General features: G+C 40.9%; 1 protein-coding gene across 3 annotated transcripts; it reads left to right on the forward strand.

Annotated features, from left to right (window-relative positions):
* Positions 1-589: 589 nt before the first annotated feature.
* USP1 (ubiquitin specific peptidase 1) lies at positions 590-16874 on the forward strand. Of its 3 annotated transcripts, none has more exons than XM_033225097.1 (9): positions 590-849; positions 3816-4051; positions 6113-6233; positions 6790-6894; positions 8055-8215; positions 9954-10645; positions 12430-12600; positions 13272-13473; positions 15382-16874. In XM_033225097.1, exons 2-9 carry the CDS (start codon positions 3882-3884, stop codon positions 16115-16117), a joined length of 2358 nt encoding a protein of 785 aa, XP_033080988.1. In that variant the 5' UTR covers positions 590-849; positions 3816-3881; the 3' UTR covers positions 16118-16874. The 3 variants fall into 3 exon arrangements, with proteins under 3 accessions (XP_033080988.1, XP_033080989.1, XP_033080987.1); XM_033225098.1 differs by having other exon boundaries at positions 591-754; XM_033225096.1 differs by lacking the exon at positions 590-849 and adding an exon at positions 1294-1687.
* Positions 16875-17059: the final 185 nt, after the last annotated feature.

The raw sequence follows: 17059 nt of genomic DNA on the forward strand, positions 1-17059 counted from the left end.
ATCACTTATTTTAGTGTCACTTATGTCTCCGTCTCCAGAATGTAATGCTCCTTTATGACAGGGAATGCCTTTCATCCCTCGCGCCTTGAAAAATGCCTGGCACATAGTAGGCACCTTAAAAATACTTGATTTAAATGGATCTGGGCTGAACGTATCCTGCTTAATTGCAGTACTTGAGTCACCTCATCAAAGCAAGCACACAAACACAAAAAGAAGCACAACCAGATGAGGCCTGCCTGCCGCTCCTGAACCCTTTGGGAGGGCTCGCGGCGGAACCCTGGGAAGCTCCCGCGGCCGGAGCTGGGCCTGAAACTGTTCTTTCGTTTCCTCCTGCGGCAGAGAAGGGGAGGGGTAAACAGGAGAAAATGAGGCGAGTAGGGGCTGACGAGTGGGCCTCAGCTCTACAGCATTCGCCTAAGAATGTATTGTTATCCATGGCAGCGCCTTGTCTCATTGGATGGCCCTAGGCCTAGTGTGGCCGCGACTCCGAACCGAAAGCCCGGGCGAAGCTCCGGCTTGCAGCCGAGCAGCCATTTTCCGGAGCGGCTCTCCCGGTAACCCCGCCCTGGCGCGTACGCACGGAGGGAGGCGGGGCTTGCGGCGAGGGCCTCGCTCCGGAAGCCGCACCCTCCGCGGCGTCCCACCGTCGAGGATTAACAAAACGCCAAACAAGATTTCAACAGTCGGCAGCGAAAGCGCGCACTCGAGCGCCAATGAGAGCGGAAGGAGGGGCGCCGTGCCTGAGGAACACTCCGTATGTCGAGCAATGATTGGCTGGAGCCAACCTTTCTTCTTTTTTGCTATTAGATGGACTTGCTGCTCCCGCCCTTCTAATTGGCTTTGGTCTAGGTACTTCTGATTGGTTTCCCCCGGGCGGTGGGAGGCGCGGTTTTGGGGATTGTTCATCATGGATTGGTGAATTTGGGCTCCTTCTCGAGGCGGTGGCCCGTCCCGTCTGCTCTCTGTCCCGTCTCCCGACCCGTACGCGTTTCCCTCAACTCGCGCGCACGAATGGTTAAAAAAGGGTGTGAGGCTCGAGCCCGCCAGCCAGGCCGCTAGCACCTCGCGCGCGCCCTTAGCGAGGACCCGCACGAGCTGCCCGGTTCTGTGCCTGCGCTGTTTGAAACTGTGGAACCCGTTAGGCTCTTGGGGAGCTACAGTCCCAGCTGGCTCTGGAGCCCGTGCGTGCCAGAGGCGAGTGACCGTCGCGAGACGGCTCCTGCCTTTCGCGTCTCTGCAGCGTGGAGACTGGAACCGGCAATTTCAAAGGACGCCACGTTCAATCGCAGCGCTGGCGCGGGCGGAGGCTAAAACACGGGGGTCCTGAGACTGAGGAAAACGCGCCAAGTTCCCCTCGGTGGCGGAGTGCGAAAGACCCTAGCGGTTCAGGCGCTCGGCGAGCGGGGCTGCTGCTTGTTGCGCTCCTGGCTATCCCGGGGCGGGCGCGGATAGGCGCCGCTCCGGGATGTAGTTGGTGCCGGTGCAAGGCGGGACCGAGCGGCGGTCGGGGTTCCCGCTCTTGGGAGCGGATGGTCACTCCCCCGCGGGGAGGGTGATCCAACCAGATTTTCTTGGGGCCGGGGGGACCCGGCGGACTCGGGACAGGGACTCACCTGTCGCACCCACACTCATTCGGGTTGGACTTGCCGGCGTCACTGCCGCGGACCTCGCTTTGGGCCATGACCAGGTAAGGAGGGCCTGGGAGGAGGGGCCGGCGCCCCGGCGAGGGGGCAAGTTCGGCCGGCGCGGGAGAGGAGCTGCCGAGGAGACCCCCGGGACCGTGTTGGCCTCGCACCCTGGTCGAGCTGCCAGCGGGAGCCTTGTGTGCGTCGGGCGGGGCGCCTGTCTTGCCGCCGCCGGGACGCGAGAAGGCAGGTGCGGGCTGGGCGTAAATAGGCCAACTCCGCTGCAAGGGCGCTCGGCGCGGGGGTGTGGGCCGGGAACGCCGCCGCCAGCCTCCCCCGGCCCGGCAGCCTGGTCGCTGCTCGTTCTTCCAGCTTCCTTTCCGTTCCCAAGAGCGGTGAAGGCTGGGGAGAAAGAAACGTTTCCACGCAGGTTGCCCTGTGTCGGTCGGTAATTGCGAAATTTTACCGCGCATTTTCTTTCACTTACACTTTTTTCAGAAGTGTTTAGAACGCCGCGTGTCTTAAACCTTGGCGAAGATGTCCTTGTATATTTTTCTTGAAAAATCAGAATTGAGTCGTGTCATCTCAAAAAGAACTTAAAACTGTTGGGACTGAGTATTCACGCTGTCAACAGATAATGGTCGATTTCGTCGTGCTTTCTGCGAAAGTTGATTTAGTTACAGGAGAAATGTTTTGGATGTAACAGCCTCCCCAGTTATAAGGAAAGCCAGGAGCAAGAAATAAGAGCACGGAAGATACTGCACCTGGCAAAATGTTACATTCTCGGTGTGAACATTGCTTTGAGGGGCTAGGAGGTTTGGTTTGTTGATTAAGCTGACGATCCGCTATTTCACCTGCCTAATCATTCTTCCCTCCTGTGAAGTCTGGTTACTCTGTCGGTTTGAGATCCAGTTTCTGTCATCCATTAGAATTGGCTCTCGAGAAAAACATTTTATCAGAATCATTAATGCTTGGCGATCCCTAAGAACTTAGCGTAGGTTAGCTTATCATTCAGAAGACAGCGCTTCCTCAGAAGCATTAGGTGAAGCATTAGGTGGATACCAGAGTAAGTGAAGTTGGAGACAGAATGGGGAGATTGATCAGCTTTTCCAGTTCTTCCTGACTTGGGTCTCAAAAATGGTTTCAGTGCTGAGTTCAGTGTGAATTCCTAGATCAGTGTCAGCCACGTGAAATGCTTATTAAGGATGGAATTTGAGTGAGTTTTGTGTAGTTCATTTTATTACTCTGCATTTTAAATTTGAAACTCGTTGCTGAAGTTTTGGGCTTTAAGTAATTTTATTATGGTAATACTCTAGTTAGATAATTTTTCCTCACATGTCCTGAAAAATAGGACTGATGTAGAAAATATTAATAACTCCTACAAATGTTGCCATATTTTTTCCTGTGAAAGTTTTACTTTAAAACAGGGTGGGAAAGTTGCAAATGGCAAAGCAAATCATTTTTTTTCCTACTCAAAGCACTATTTTTGAAATCCAAAGTTTTAAAAAAAGTTTGGAAAAAACGAGTATTGTGATTTCTGGCGCATTAAGAATTGGATTTACACAAAGTGCATCCAACAGTGTTTTGTATCACTGTCTCAACTTTGCGTGTGTTTTATTATTGAAAGATAATAAAACCTTACGGTTTTAGGTATAACTTAACACCATCTCTATGCCTTGAATGCAAATTATACTTTAGTAAACTTTTTAGGTACTTTATTTTCATGTATTCATGTTAATAACTAGGAAAGGCATTGGAAGAGAGGACTCATTATCGTCCAGCACTACTTTGATTTTCCATTCATCCTTTCCATGTACTTGAGAATTAGAGGTGGTAGTGCTCAGTCAGTATTTTCTGAATGAATTATTATAATGAAATAATTAAGTTTTTACTACTTACACTACTTTACTGTAGGTCTGCTAAATAGGATATTTTGTAATGCGACCCTTAATCCATAGCAGACTGATTTTAAAAATTCAGTAGCTTCTATTTTTTGTTCTTTAAGAATAGTGTGGTAAGCTTTTTCATTTAAGCAGTAAATATTGAGTGCCTATTGGCAGGCATTAGGTTTTCAAATATTAATTTCTAATTTGTACCATTCCCTTGGTAAATTTGTTTTCAGAATTGATGATTTTGTTGCCTAAAACAGATAACCGAAAACTAATGAAACTTTTTCTCTGTGATTGACAGATATAATTGATTACAACTTTCCTCTATAAATTAATTATTGACAACTCCTTGGGATTTGAGAAAAAAATGCCTGGTGTCATACCTAGTGAAAGTAACGGACTTTCAAGAGGTAGCCCATCAAAGAAAAACAGACTTTCCTTAAAGTTTTTTCAGAAAAAGGAAACTAAGAGAGCTTTGGATTTCACAGATTCTCAAGAAAATGAAGAAAAAGCTTCTGAATATAGAGCATCTGAAATGTATGTATCTTACATTTCTGTACTTTAAAAATTCTACAGTGAAGCAGCAGTGAACTTGGTTGACACCTCCACTCTGACTTGATAGTCTATAGAGGCATAAAAAAGTACACTTCATTATACTTCTTAATAAGTCAAGTCTAGCCGTTTATAGTAGGAACAGCAAAACTGGTGGCTCCCCATGGAGATCACATCCGTAATGTTTAACTCATGAACACTGTGCTCAGCCATTTAGACTAACTTGGAGAAATATTCATAGACTAAAATTGTCTTTCTGAGTTTAAATTAGATTATTTGTCGTGCAAAACATTTGTGTAGGGGTAAAAGGTTATGTATATATGTATATATATTTGTTTGGTTCAGAAGACTTGACAGTTATAAGACATTTTAAACTCTGTAGTCATGTAACTAGTCATACCTGTTGGAGGCATACGATTGCAAATTATAGAAATAAACTTAAAAATAAGTAATGCTTTTGATGCAAATAAATTCTTTAGCTACAGAAAATAAATCAGAACAAAGTGAAATACTTCATTCCACCACCAGCAGCTCTAGCTGGAGTCTGTACTGCTTCCCTGTTTAACATGTAGTACTCTGCTGGGTGACTAAGGTGGATTTGGTCCCATGTGTTAATTTCCAATAGCTATCAATAACCAGTTGAGGAGATTGTGTGAGAGTGAACCTTTTGTTTATTAGCATTCATACTTCTAAATATTTTGAGGTGCTGGAGTAATAATAGCTAGCAATCATAAAATAAAATATTGGGAGGACCTAGTGGGGTTTTTTTTGTTGTTAAAGAAGTAAAAGAATAATAAACTTAAAGTATTTATTTTTTGAGATAGGGTCTCCTTGTGTTGCCCAGGCTGGTCTTGAACTCCTGGGCTCAAGCAGTCCTCTAAAGTAGCTGGGATTACATCTCAGTGCCACCACACTGACCTTCTGACTTTCTGAACATTTTATTTTTAAGTGAGAGATAGCTACATAATTTTTTTTTTTTTTTTTGCCAGCAAGAAGTCATATATAATTCTTTTTTTTTTTTTTGAGACAGAGTCTTGCTCTGACACCCAGGCTGGAGTGCAGTGGCCGGATCTCAGCTCCGCCTCCCGGGTTTACGCCATTCTCCTGCCTCAGCTTCCTGAGTAGCTGGGACTACAGGTGTCTGCCACCTCGCTTGGCTAGTTTTTTGTATTTTTTAGTAGAGACGGGGTTTCACCGTGTTAGCCAGGATGGTCTCGATCTCCTGACCTCGTGGTCCGCCCATCTCGGCCTCCCAAAGTTCTGGGATTACAGACTTGAGCCACTGTGCCCGGCCATATAATTCTCTTCATAGACTTTCTTTTCCCTGAATTCTTTTTTTTTTTTTTTTTTTTTGAGACGGAGTCGCTCTGCCACCCAGGCTGGAGTGCAGTGGCCGGATCTCAGCTCACTGCAAGCTCCGCCTCCCGGGTTCACGCCATTCTCCTGTCTCAGCCTCCCGAGTAGCTGGGACTACAGGCGCCCGCCTCGTCGCCCGGCTAGTTTTTTGTATTTTTTTAGTAGAGACGGGGTTTCACCGTATTAGCCAGGATGGTCTCGATCTCCTGACCTCGTGATCCGCCTGTCTCGGCCTCCCAAAGTGCTGGGATTACAGGCTTGAGCCACCGCGCCCGGGCCCCTGAATTCTTATTAATATAATCTTACTTAGTTCAGCCTCTTCCAAATATTGCCATGGTTAATTTATTCCCAGGTTTCTGTTCAGTTAAACTACTTGATTAAAATGTCAAAGTAGGTAAAACAAATCACAGTCTCTCAGTTCCTCAATTTTCTGCTCTGTAAAATAGGATTAACATCCTTTTAAGGGAATTGTTCTGTGGCTTGGTATGTGTAATAATGTTTTAAAAACTTTTATTCTGGGCATATAGCAGTTTTTGAGTCTGTATTTCTTAAAATGTCATCTGAACAAGATTCACATACTTTTCAGATTATACAGCTTTTGAGAAAAGACTAAATCTACGGAAGTAATATTTTCACCTTGTTTCTTTAAGATAACTACTTGATTATCTTTCCCCCTTCTATATTTAATAGTGATCAAGTTGTTCCTGCAGCACAGTCTTCACCTATAAACTGTGAGAAGAGAGAAAACTTGTTACCATTTGTGGGACTGAATAATCTCGGCAATACTTGCTATCTTAATAGTATACTTCAGGTAAATTGACAGTTTTGCTATATAACAAAGCTTTAATAGGCAAAGAATGATGTAATATTTAATGTTTCTGAGTTATTGGAGGACTTTAATGTCCATACTATCTTTGCCTTTGATTGTAAATGAACCAGAACAGGTTAAAATAATACGTTGCATGTTATTAAACTTGCTTTGGGATAAGAGAAAGTGATAGACTAAATAAAGGTGGGATAGCAAAATTGAGTAAACCTTAAGTGGAAGGTCAAACCTTTAATTTCTTTCTCTGATTGCTGGTGCTACAGTAATACGTATCTTATCCCTTGGAAATATGTTGGCTTTGTGTTGTGTGTTCTTGTAACCTTAAAGTCTTAGCAATATCTGCCCAGACTCAGTGTTTTGTGTCAATGAGGGAATACACTGGGCTACTACTGATGAGGTGGAGAACAAATTTTGACACAAAACTTAATCTCAGAATTTTAGGTACTACACATTAAAAGGACCCTATAGAAAGCATGATGTTGTTTTAATGATTTTTACGTATATTGTTCAGTGGACACTTAGACAGTCTCACTTTTTATAGGTATTATATTTTTGTCCCGGTTTTAAATCTGGAGTAAAGCACTTATTTAATATTATTTCAAGGAAGAAAGAAGCTCTAAAGGATGAAGCCAATCAAAAAGACAAGGTAAGAAAAGTAACAGAAAATAACGTAAAAAGCAAAAGTAAATTAATGGAAATTTACTTGCCTGGAAATGAAGAGGACTGGGGGAGTGGGTGACAAAGATTATTTCTCTGTTAACGAACTATTGTCAGGCAATTATTTTTCATTCTTTCAAGGTAGCTAACTAGATAATTCCCTTTTACAGAGTGTTTGCTCCTGTAATCTGTGTATCAAACTTCTGTTACTTGTATACTATACATTATTGTGTACTATAATCACAATATGTCACACCCATGTATAACCTATTTACCCATTGTGTTTTCAAATTGACTTAAAATTTAAGTAACTACACAGTATTTAAAGAAATCTTTGACTTCCATAATTAAAAAACCATTGTAAGTCACATAAATAGTAATTCAAAAATTCCTCTTAAAATTACAAAAAAGACCAGGCGTGGTGGCTCACGCCTGTAATCCCAGCAGTTTGGGAGGCGAGGGTGGGTGGTGGATCGCTTGAGTGCAAGAGTTTGAGACCAGCCTGGGGAACATGGCAAAACCCTGTCTCTACTAAAGATACGAAAACTAGTAGGGCATGGTGGTGTGAGCCTGTAGTTCCAGCTAATTGGGAGGCTGAGGTGGAGGGTTGCTTGAGGTTGAGGCTCCAGTGAGCCTCGATCAAGCCACTGCACTCCAGCCTGGGTGACAGAGACCCTGTCTCAAAAAATAAAAAATAAGGCTTATTTGTATATCCCTTAAAATTAGTGCTATAATGCAACTTAGAAAACCTAGTATTCTTTTTTTTTTTTGAGACGGAGTCTCGCTCTGTCGCCCAGGCTGGAGTGCAGTGGCCGGATCTTGGCTCACTGTAAGCTCCGCCTCCCGGGTTTACGCCATTCTCCTGCCTCAGCCTCCCGAGTAGGTGGGACTACAGGCGCCCGCCACCTTGCCCGGCTAGTTTTTTTGTATTTTTTAGTAGAGACGGGGTTTCACTGTGTTAGCCAGGATGGTCTCGATCTCCTGACCTCGTGATCCGCCCGTCTCGGCCTCCCAAAGTGCTGGGATTACAGGCTTGAGCCACTGCGCCTGGCCTCGAAAACCTAGTATTCTTAAGTGAGACAAAGACAAAGGGGGAAGGTACTTAATTTGTTCATAAAATTATTGGTTTGTGTGTTTCTTTCTTGACAGGGAAATTGCAAAGAAGATTCTTTGGCAAGTTATGAATTGATATGCAGTTTACAGTCCTTAATCATTTCGGTTGAACAGCTCCAAGCTAGTTTTCTCTTAAATCCAGAGAAATATACTGATGAACTTGCCACTCAGCCAAGGCGACTGCTTAACACACTCAGGTATAGCTTATAATATAATTTTAGGGTTTCAATTTAGCTACTTGTTTATATCCTTGGAGGAGAATGATATGTGAAGAAACAGGAATAAAGGGCAAGGAAAGTAGAAATTGTAGGTCCACAGTCCTTTGTATCTCAGAGGCTCTGAATACTGCAAATTTTTTTCATATGTTTGGTGATAAATTTGTTAGATCTGAATATATTATATGAGGCTTTTTATAGTCATTCATATTTATCTCTAATGTGAATATTCATTCTTCTATAGAAGTAGTAATGTATTTAATTATAGAGTATATCATGTCGGTGATAAATATTTTACTTATATGCCATATTATCATTGCATCTGAAAATGTCTGAATTTCTAAATGCATGGTCCTAAGGATTTCAAATTAGGAATTATAGGACTATATTCAAAATATGTGTAAGAACTATAAATTCCAAATATTCTATTTTTGTTATATGTGATTAGAGAACTGTTGGCTAACTGGATTAGATTGCTTTTTGGTATTTTCTTAAAAATGAAACTTTACATATAAAATAGCCTTATTCAAATAAAATTATACTAATAGGGCAAGTCTTTAAAACAATCACTTAAGCATTCAGTTTAAAAATAGAACTAGGTGCAATTTATTCCTATACCTTAATTATGAGGTATTGTAGGCCAGTCACAGCCCACACCTGTAATCTCAGCACTTTGGGAGGCCAAGGTAGGTGAGTCATTTGAGGTCAGGAGTTCAAGACTGGTGTGGCCAACATGGTGAAACCCCACCCCTACTGAAAATACAAAAATTAGCTGGTCGTGGTGGTTCGCACCTGTAGTCCCAGCTACTCAGGAGACTGAGGCAGGAGAATCGCTTGAACCCGGGAGGAAGAGGTTGCAGTGAGCCAAGATTGCGCCACTGCACTCCAGCCTGGGCAACAGAGCGAGACTCTTGTCCCAAAAAAAAAAAAAAAAAAAAAAAAAGCTATTGTAGTGTGGTGGCCAAGAGCGTGCTGATTTGAATACTGGCTTTTCATCCTAAGTAGTTCTGTGATCTTGGGCAAGTTAATTAACTTCTCTGTGCCTTAGTGCCTATATCTGTAAATAGTGGTGATAATAGTACCTCATAGGGTTATTGTGAAGATAATGTATACATAGGAGATAAAAAACATTTTGACTAAAACCTGGTATATGGTAAGCATTTTTTTTTTTTTTGAGGCGGAGTCTCGCTCTGTCGCCCGGACTGGAGTGCAGTGGCCGGATCTCAGCTCACTGCAAGCTCCGCCTCCCGGGTTTACGCCATTCTCCTGCCTCAGCCTCCCGAGTAGCTGGGACTACAGGCGCCCGCCACCTCGCCCGGCTAGTTTTTGTATTTTTTTAGTAGAGACGGGGTTTCACTGTGTTAGCCAGGATGGTCTCGATCTCCTGACCTCGTGATCCGCCCGTCTCGGCCTCCCAAAGTGCTGGGATTACAGGCTTGAGCCACCGCGCCCGGCCTATGGTAAGCATTATGTAAGTATTAGTTATTATATTTAGAAGAGGATCAAAGTATTATAATGAAAGTAGGGTACAAGTTACTCTTTTAGTTACAGGTAAGAAATTCCAAATTTAGTTACAGGTAAGAAATTCCAAATTCCAAATGTCTTGAGATTTAAAAATGAAATAATTTATGATTTTCCTTACATGAATTAATTTCTATATAGATTTTATGTACTGTAGCTTCAAAACTAGAATAGATGAAATGGAAATTTTTATTTATAGGGAACTCAACCCTATGTATGAAGGCTATCTACAGCATGATGCACAGGAAGTATTACAGTGTATTTTGGGAAACATTCAAGAAACATGCCAACTCCTAAAAAAAGAAGAAGTAAAAAATGTGGCAGAATTACCTACTAAGGTAGAAGAAATACCTCATCAGAAAGAGGAAATGAGTGATATTAACAGCATGGAGATGGACAATATGAGGCATTCTGAAGACTGTAAAGAAAAACTCCCAAAAGGAAATGGGAAAAGAAAAAGTGACACTGAATTTGGTAACATGAAGAAAAAAGTTAAAGTATCCAAGGAACACCAGTCATTGGAAGAGAACCAGAGACAAACTAGATCAAAAAGAAAAGCTACAAGTGATACGTTAGAGATTCCTCCTAAAATAATTCCCAAGTATATTTCTGAAAATGAGAGTCCAAGACCCTCACAAAAGAAATCAAGAGTTAAAATAAATTGGTTAAAGTCTACAACTAAGCAACCCAGCATTCTTTCTAAATTCTGTAGTCTGGGAAAAATAACAACAAACCAAGGAGCCAAAGGACAATCTAAAGAAAATGAATATGATCCTGAAGAGGACTTGGGGAAGTATGAAAGTGATAACACAACTCATGGTTGTGGATTTGAATCTCCAGGAAATACTGTTACACCTGTGCATGTTAATGAAGTTAAACCCATAAACAAAGGTTAGTATAATTCTTAGACTTTGATAGGTAGGAGCATATAATCTCTGACTAAAATTGTTTCAAGAGAAGGAAGTTTAACACTGAATGTGAACTATGGTGTTTTAAGTGCTATGCTTAGGTTAGTGTGTGTGTGTATTGTATTACATATGTGTGTGTGTGTGTAATGTCATTAAAGTAATTTTAACTTAGAGCTTATAAAGTAGGGAAGTTTGGCTGGGTATGTTAACTCGCACCTGTAATCCCAGCACTTTGGGAGGCCGAGGCGGGCAGATCATCTGAGGTTAGGAGTTCAAGACCAGCCTGGTCAGCATGGTAGCGCACGCCTGTAGTCCCAGCTACTCGGGGGGCTGAGGCAGGAGAATTGCCTGAACCCAGGAGGTGGAGCCAAGATGGTGCCACTGCACTCCAGCCTGGGGTGACAGAGCAAGACTCCATCTCAAAAAAATATATAAAGTAGGGAAGTTCAGTATGTTTTAACGTACATTTAAGAATACATTTCCCTTTATGCAATGTTTGACATAAACTGAAGAAGGACATTGCATTTAGTGAAATTTTTAAAGTAGAGACTAAGTACAGTCATGTATTGCTTAACAACAGGAATATGTTCTGAGAAATATGCTGTTAATATAATTGTGCGAATATCACAGTGTACTTACATAACTAGATGCTAGAGTGTACTATATAACTAGCCTATATGGTATAGACCAGGGGTATCTAATCTTTTGGCTTCCTTGGGCCACAATGGAAGAAGTGTCTTGGGCCACACACAAAATACACTAATGATAGCTGATGAGCTAAAAAGAAAAAAAATCAGAAAAAAGTCTCATAATGTTTTAAGAAAGTTTATGAATTTGTTATGGGCTGCAGGCAAGCTTTGCCTATTGCTCCTAGGCAACAAACCTGTACAGCATGTAACTACTGAATGCTGTAGGCAACTGTAGCACAATGGTATTTGTGTATCTAAGCATAGATATGTAAACATAGGTACAGTAAAAATCATGGGAATATGTGGTCCATTGTTAAATAATTGAAACGTTGGTAGGTGGTGCATAACTGTAAATTACACCATACTTGAACTAGATTTTTACCTAGTTTTGTCCAGATCTACATATATTAGGGAAAATGTGTAATACTGATACGGTGAATAGTTTTACTGAAAATGTCATTCTTATTCTGGGTTTATTCTGTGGAGAGGGTGTCTTTAGGAAGGGAGTTACAATACAAAACTGACTTTTTGTTGTTGTTGTTGTTTTGTTTTTTTTGTTTTTTTGGAGCCAGAGTTTTGCTCTCGTTGCCCAGGCTGGAGTGCAATGGCGTGATCTTGGCTCACCGCAACCTCCACCTCCCGGGTTCAAGCGATTTTCCTGCCTCAGCCTCCTGAGTAGCTGGGATTACAGGCATGCGCCTCCACACCTGGCTAATTTTGTATTTTTAGTAGAGACAGGGTTTCTCCATGTTGGTCAGGCTGGTCCTGAACTCCCAACCTCAGGTGATCTGCCCGCCTCAGCCTCCCAAAGTCCTGGGATTACAGGCGTGAGTCACCGTCCGGCCTACAACTGACTTCTTTTAGAGACAGTAGTAATTCATAGTCAAAGTTTTTATCTTTACAGGGACTTTAAATTTCATTAATATGGTACCTCTAATAAGCTAATAATGCTAATAAGCTGATCTATGAAAATGGAACTGTTATTCATGATATACTTTATTTAAATGGAAAATTGGTTATTTGGACTATAATGAGAAGCTAATCTGTATAGATGTACATTTTCCTATTTTCATTTTAGGTGAGGAACAAATTGGTTTTGAGCTAGTGGAGAAATTATTTCAAGGTCAGCTGGTATTAAGGACGCGTTGCTTGGAATGTGAAAGTTTAACAGAAAGAAGAGAAGATTTTCAAGACATCAGTGTGCCAGTACAAGAAGATGAGCTTTCCAAAGTAGAGGAGAGTTCTGAAAGTAAGCAAAATTGGAGTCTTGTGTGGACCATGATGGAATATTTATAATTCTTTAACAGCACAAAGTCTAATAGACTATAATTAAGGAGGGGAAAAAAGCTAGCTTTTAGCGTCTAATGGGACCTTTCTGCTTATCTGGCTTCACTTATACATGGTCAGCATTTGGGAAATCATGACATCTTGATTTTGATATAGAGTGTGTTAGAATGGAAAACTGAAATGCTTTAATAAGTGTACTTTTGGGAACCTGAGTCTTTGAGAGCTACTGAGGTTATTTTTAACACAATAATTGAGCCATTGTTGTGTCTAGTGCATAGCACAAAATATGGAAATACCATAGGAAATAATCATAGACAGGTTTACCTGTCACATACTGAAAGTTGGCAATTAAACGTAAACTATTTTGTCTTATACTGAGGGACACAGACCAGGCTTATTTTGTTTTTGCTGTCTGTCATATTTTTTGGGCTGATCAAATATAGATATTTAAAAGATACGTATACTGTTGAGGATGCACTTATGAAAGTAGTTTCAGAAGTAAAAAAAATCTCTAGTTATTTAGGAATGGGTTGGTCAATTGAAATTAAATGCTAATTTTGAACATGAAGCTTTGTGGTTTATTTTTGAATGTCTGAGAGAAGTATTTGTGAGTGAAAGGATTCTCTTTTTCAGTTTCTCCAGAGCCAAAAACAGAAATGAAGACTCTGAGATGGGCAATTTCACAGTTTGCTTCAGTAGAAAGGATCGTAGGAGAAGATAAATATTTCTGTGAAAACTGCCATCATTATACTGAAGCTGAACGAAGTCTTTTGTTTGACAAAATGCCTGAAGTTATAACTATTCATTTGAAGTGCTTTGCTGCTAGCGGTTTGGAGTAAGTATTGTAAATAAGAGCTATATGAAGAAAATGAGCTGCTGTAGAAGATAAGTCTTGTTCAAAATGCTGTAGTAGTAGGAATAGAAAGTACTCAAAGTAGATCGTAAAGACTGCTTTAGGTCGGGCGCGGTGGCTCAAGCCTGTAATCCCAGCACTTTGGGAGGCCGAGACGGGCGGATCACGAGGTCAGGAGATCGAGACCATCCTGGCTAACATGGTGAAACCCCGTCTCTACTAAAAAATACAAAAAACTAGCCGGGCGACATGGCGGGCGCCTGTAGTCCCAGCTGCTTGGGAGGCTGAGGCAGGAGAATGGCGTAAACCCAGGAGGCGGAGCTTGCAGTGAGCTGAGACCTGGCCACTGCACTCCAGCCTGGGCGGCAGAGCGAGACTCCGTCTCAAAAAAAAAAAAAAAAAAAAAAAAAAAAAAAAGACTGCTTTAGTAAAGTTTTGTTCTCTTATTAACAGTTTCCCTGTAAAAATGAAACAAATGCTTTTGATATGAATACATTCTATTAAGTATGATGTCTCTTTTTTTTTTTTTTGGAGACAGGGTCTCATTCCAGTTGTCCAGGCTGGAGTGTAGTGTCACTACCTTAGCTCACTGCAGTCTTGACCTCCCAGGCTCAGGTGATTCTCCCATGTCAGCCTCCTGAGTAGCTGGGACTATAGGTGCATGCCACCATGCCCGGCTGATTTTTTTGTATTTTTAGTGAGACGGGGTTTCACCATGTTGTCCAGTCTGATCCTGAACTTCTGGACTCAAGCAATCCACCTGCCTTGGCCTCACAAAGTGCTAGGATTACAGCCGTGAGCAACCATGCCCGGCCAGTTTCTTTATTCATCTTTTCACATTCATTCCCTCTTAGATGTTAGTAGCAGAATTCAGTAGAGCTGACTAAAGCAGGGAACAAATTTTATATCCATCAAGATTTTTTTGAAAGGGCGGGAAAGGCTAAATTCTTCCTAGTTTTAAGGTAAACCAGGAAATCAAACTAGTCTTTCCACAGTTTGAAAAAAATGCTAATTGTTTTGGATAGTCTGTTTTTTTTTTTTTTTCTGATACGTATAATGTCATGTATGTGTGACTCCTTTGTACATGAGTTGCTTGTTTGAAATTACCACGAGGGCTTCACAGTAGCTCTCTCACACTTGGTTATGTCAGAAGATAACATATAGCCCCTTATTCAGTGGACCTTCCATTTGCTAATAGTAAAAAATAATATTTTATTTACTTTCCCAATTTTTGGTAGAGAAAAACTTCACACTAAAAATGACTAAAATGGGCTGGGTGTGGGTGGCTCACACTTGTAATTCCAGCACTTTGGGAGGCCGAGGCGGATGGCTCGCACCCAGGAGTTCAAGACCAGCCTGGGCAACATGACAAAACCCTATCTCTACAAAAAATACACAAACTAGTTTGGTGTGGTGGCGGGCACTTGTAGTCCCAGCTACTCAGGAGGCTGAGGAGGAGGAGCCTGAGATGGGAGGATCACTTGAGTCCAGAAGGCTGTGGTGAGCCATGATTGTACCACTGCACTCAGCCTGGGTGACAGACCCTGTCTGAAAAAAAAAACCTAAAATGTAACATTTTCGGTTCAGGTTCAGGCTATTTAAAATACCATTTATTTTCTTACTGCACAAAATTAGGAAAATAAAGGAAAAAATACAATTATTTCCTCCACAGAAATGCCTGAATATTAGAAGTTATTAAGTATTTTTTTGTTTCTGCATATATTACAAATATTATTCAAAGTTGGGGTCTTGTTTTGATTCTGCTTTTCTGATATATGAAGACTGAATATTAAGGGTTCATTCAGATTTTTACTTGGTTTCAGATTGGGGTATAACATTTTGAATTTAAAACGGAACTGCAGGAAACCTTTTCTTTTTTTCCCCCCAAAGGTTTGATTGTTACGGTGGTGGACTTTCCAAGATCAACACTCCTTTATTGACACCTCTTAAGTTGTCACTAGAAGAATGGAGCACAAAGCCAACTAACGACAGCTATGGATTGTTTGCGGTTGTGATGCATAGTGGCATTACAATTAGTAGTGGGCATTACACTGCTTCTGTTAAAGTCACTGACCTTAACAGTTTAGAACTAGATAAAGGAAATTTTGTGGTTGACCAAATGTGTGAAATAGGTAAGCCAGAACCATTGAATGAGGAGGAAGCAAGGGGTGTGGTTGAGAATTACGATGATGAAGAAGTGTCGATTAGAGTTGGTGGAAATACACAGCCAAGTAAAGTTTTGAACAAAAAAAATGTAGAAGCTATTGGACTTCTTGGAGGACAAAAGAGCAAAGCAGATTATGAGCTATACAACAAAGCCTCTAATCCCGATAAGGTTGCTAGTACAGCGTTTGCCGAAAATAGAAATTCTGAGACTAACGATACTAATGGGACCCATGAATCTGATAGAAACAAGGAATCCAGTGACCAAACAGGCGTTAATATTAGTGGATTTGAGAACAAAATTTCATATGTAGTGCAAAGCTTAAAGGAGTATGAGGGGAAGTGGTTGCTTTTTGATGATTCTGAAGTCAAAGTTACTGAAGAGAAGGACTTCCTGAATTCTCTTTCCCCTTCTACATCTCCTACTTCTACTCCTTACTTGCTATTTTATAAGAAATTATAGGGTGAGTGTATTTTCCTTGTGTATATATTAAACACACCCACACAAACATTGGTAAAGTTGATTATATCAAAGAGTCTTTAGCTTATCTTTTGAAGCTACTGGATATTATTGGTCTCTACGTTTTTATATAAATAGTGAAATTTGAATTACTGAAAACCATGTTAATTTTTAGAATTCATTTTCCTCAGTAGAGACTAGTGATGCATTAGCTTCTGGGAACAGACTTGTATCGGTTCTTAAATTATCCAAAACGGAAGCATTTAAACACTTGGATTTACACCAATCTTTTGTGTTTGCTTTTTAAAATAAAGTGCTCGTATTTGTATTCTCCATATTTTGGAGTAATTATCTACATGATGTTTATAGTTCCTGTGGTTTTTCACCCAAGAAGCAGAATCTCATTCAGTACATTTAGTTTTATAAGAGTCATGAAGCGAAATCCTTGGGCTATGTCAGAGGCACAAAGTCTAGAATGTGTGTATTAACAATAGTGTACATTTTGTGCCTTGATTCGCTTAGAAAAGTGTCTCAGAAAACCTGGACAGTTGCCCTTCTATCTTCACAATAATTTTATATGTATTTATGAAGATGATTCTGTACTCTAGTATAATCTTTTTGGGCATGGACTAATTTGTATCTCTTTAACTCATATTCTGCACGATCTGTATATAGTATATCAAACTTAGAGGTGTGACCTTAAATTTAACTTTTTTTAAAAACCGGGAGGTCAATAAAATTTAAACTGCTTAACTATGTATATGAATATTTGAATTTTTTACTTGTATATTTTTATAAATACAGCTGAATTTTCTTAAAGAGAACTAAGTGTGTGTATATATATATGTATATATATGAGAGAATAAGCATGCATAATCAGTACCTTTATTACGGAATACTTTCTGACAGTGCAGGAGAAGAGTTTTTCAGAGGAGAAATTGTGCT

The sequence above is a fragment of the Trachypithecus francoisi genome, unplaced genomic scaffold, assembly GCF_009764315.1.
Source record: "Trachypithecus francoisi isolate TF-2019V2 unplaced genomic scaffold, Tfra_2.0 Lachesis_group12, whole genome shotgun sequence".
Taxonomy (NCBI): Eukaryota; Metazoa; Chordata; class Mammalia; order Primates; family Cercopithecidae; genus Trachypithecus; species Trachypithecus francoisi.

What these genes read in the sequence shown, in the direction of transcription:
- USP1 (XM_033225097.1), top strand. Translation starts at nt 3,882, where the DNA reads ATGCCTGGTGTCATACCTAGTGAAAGTAACGGACTTTCAAGAGGTAGC. An exon ending in ATCTTAATAGTATACTTCAG is followed by an intron (nt 6,234 to 6,789) that starts GTAAATTGACAG and finishes CACTTTTTATAG; the next exon opens with GTATTATATTTTTGTCCCGG. An exon ending in TTTGCTGCTAGCGGTTTGGA is followed by an intron (nt 13,474 to 15,381) that starts GTAAGTATTGTA and finishes TTCCCCCCAAAG; the next exon opens with GTTTGATTGTTACGGTGGTG.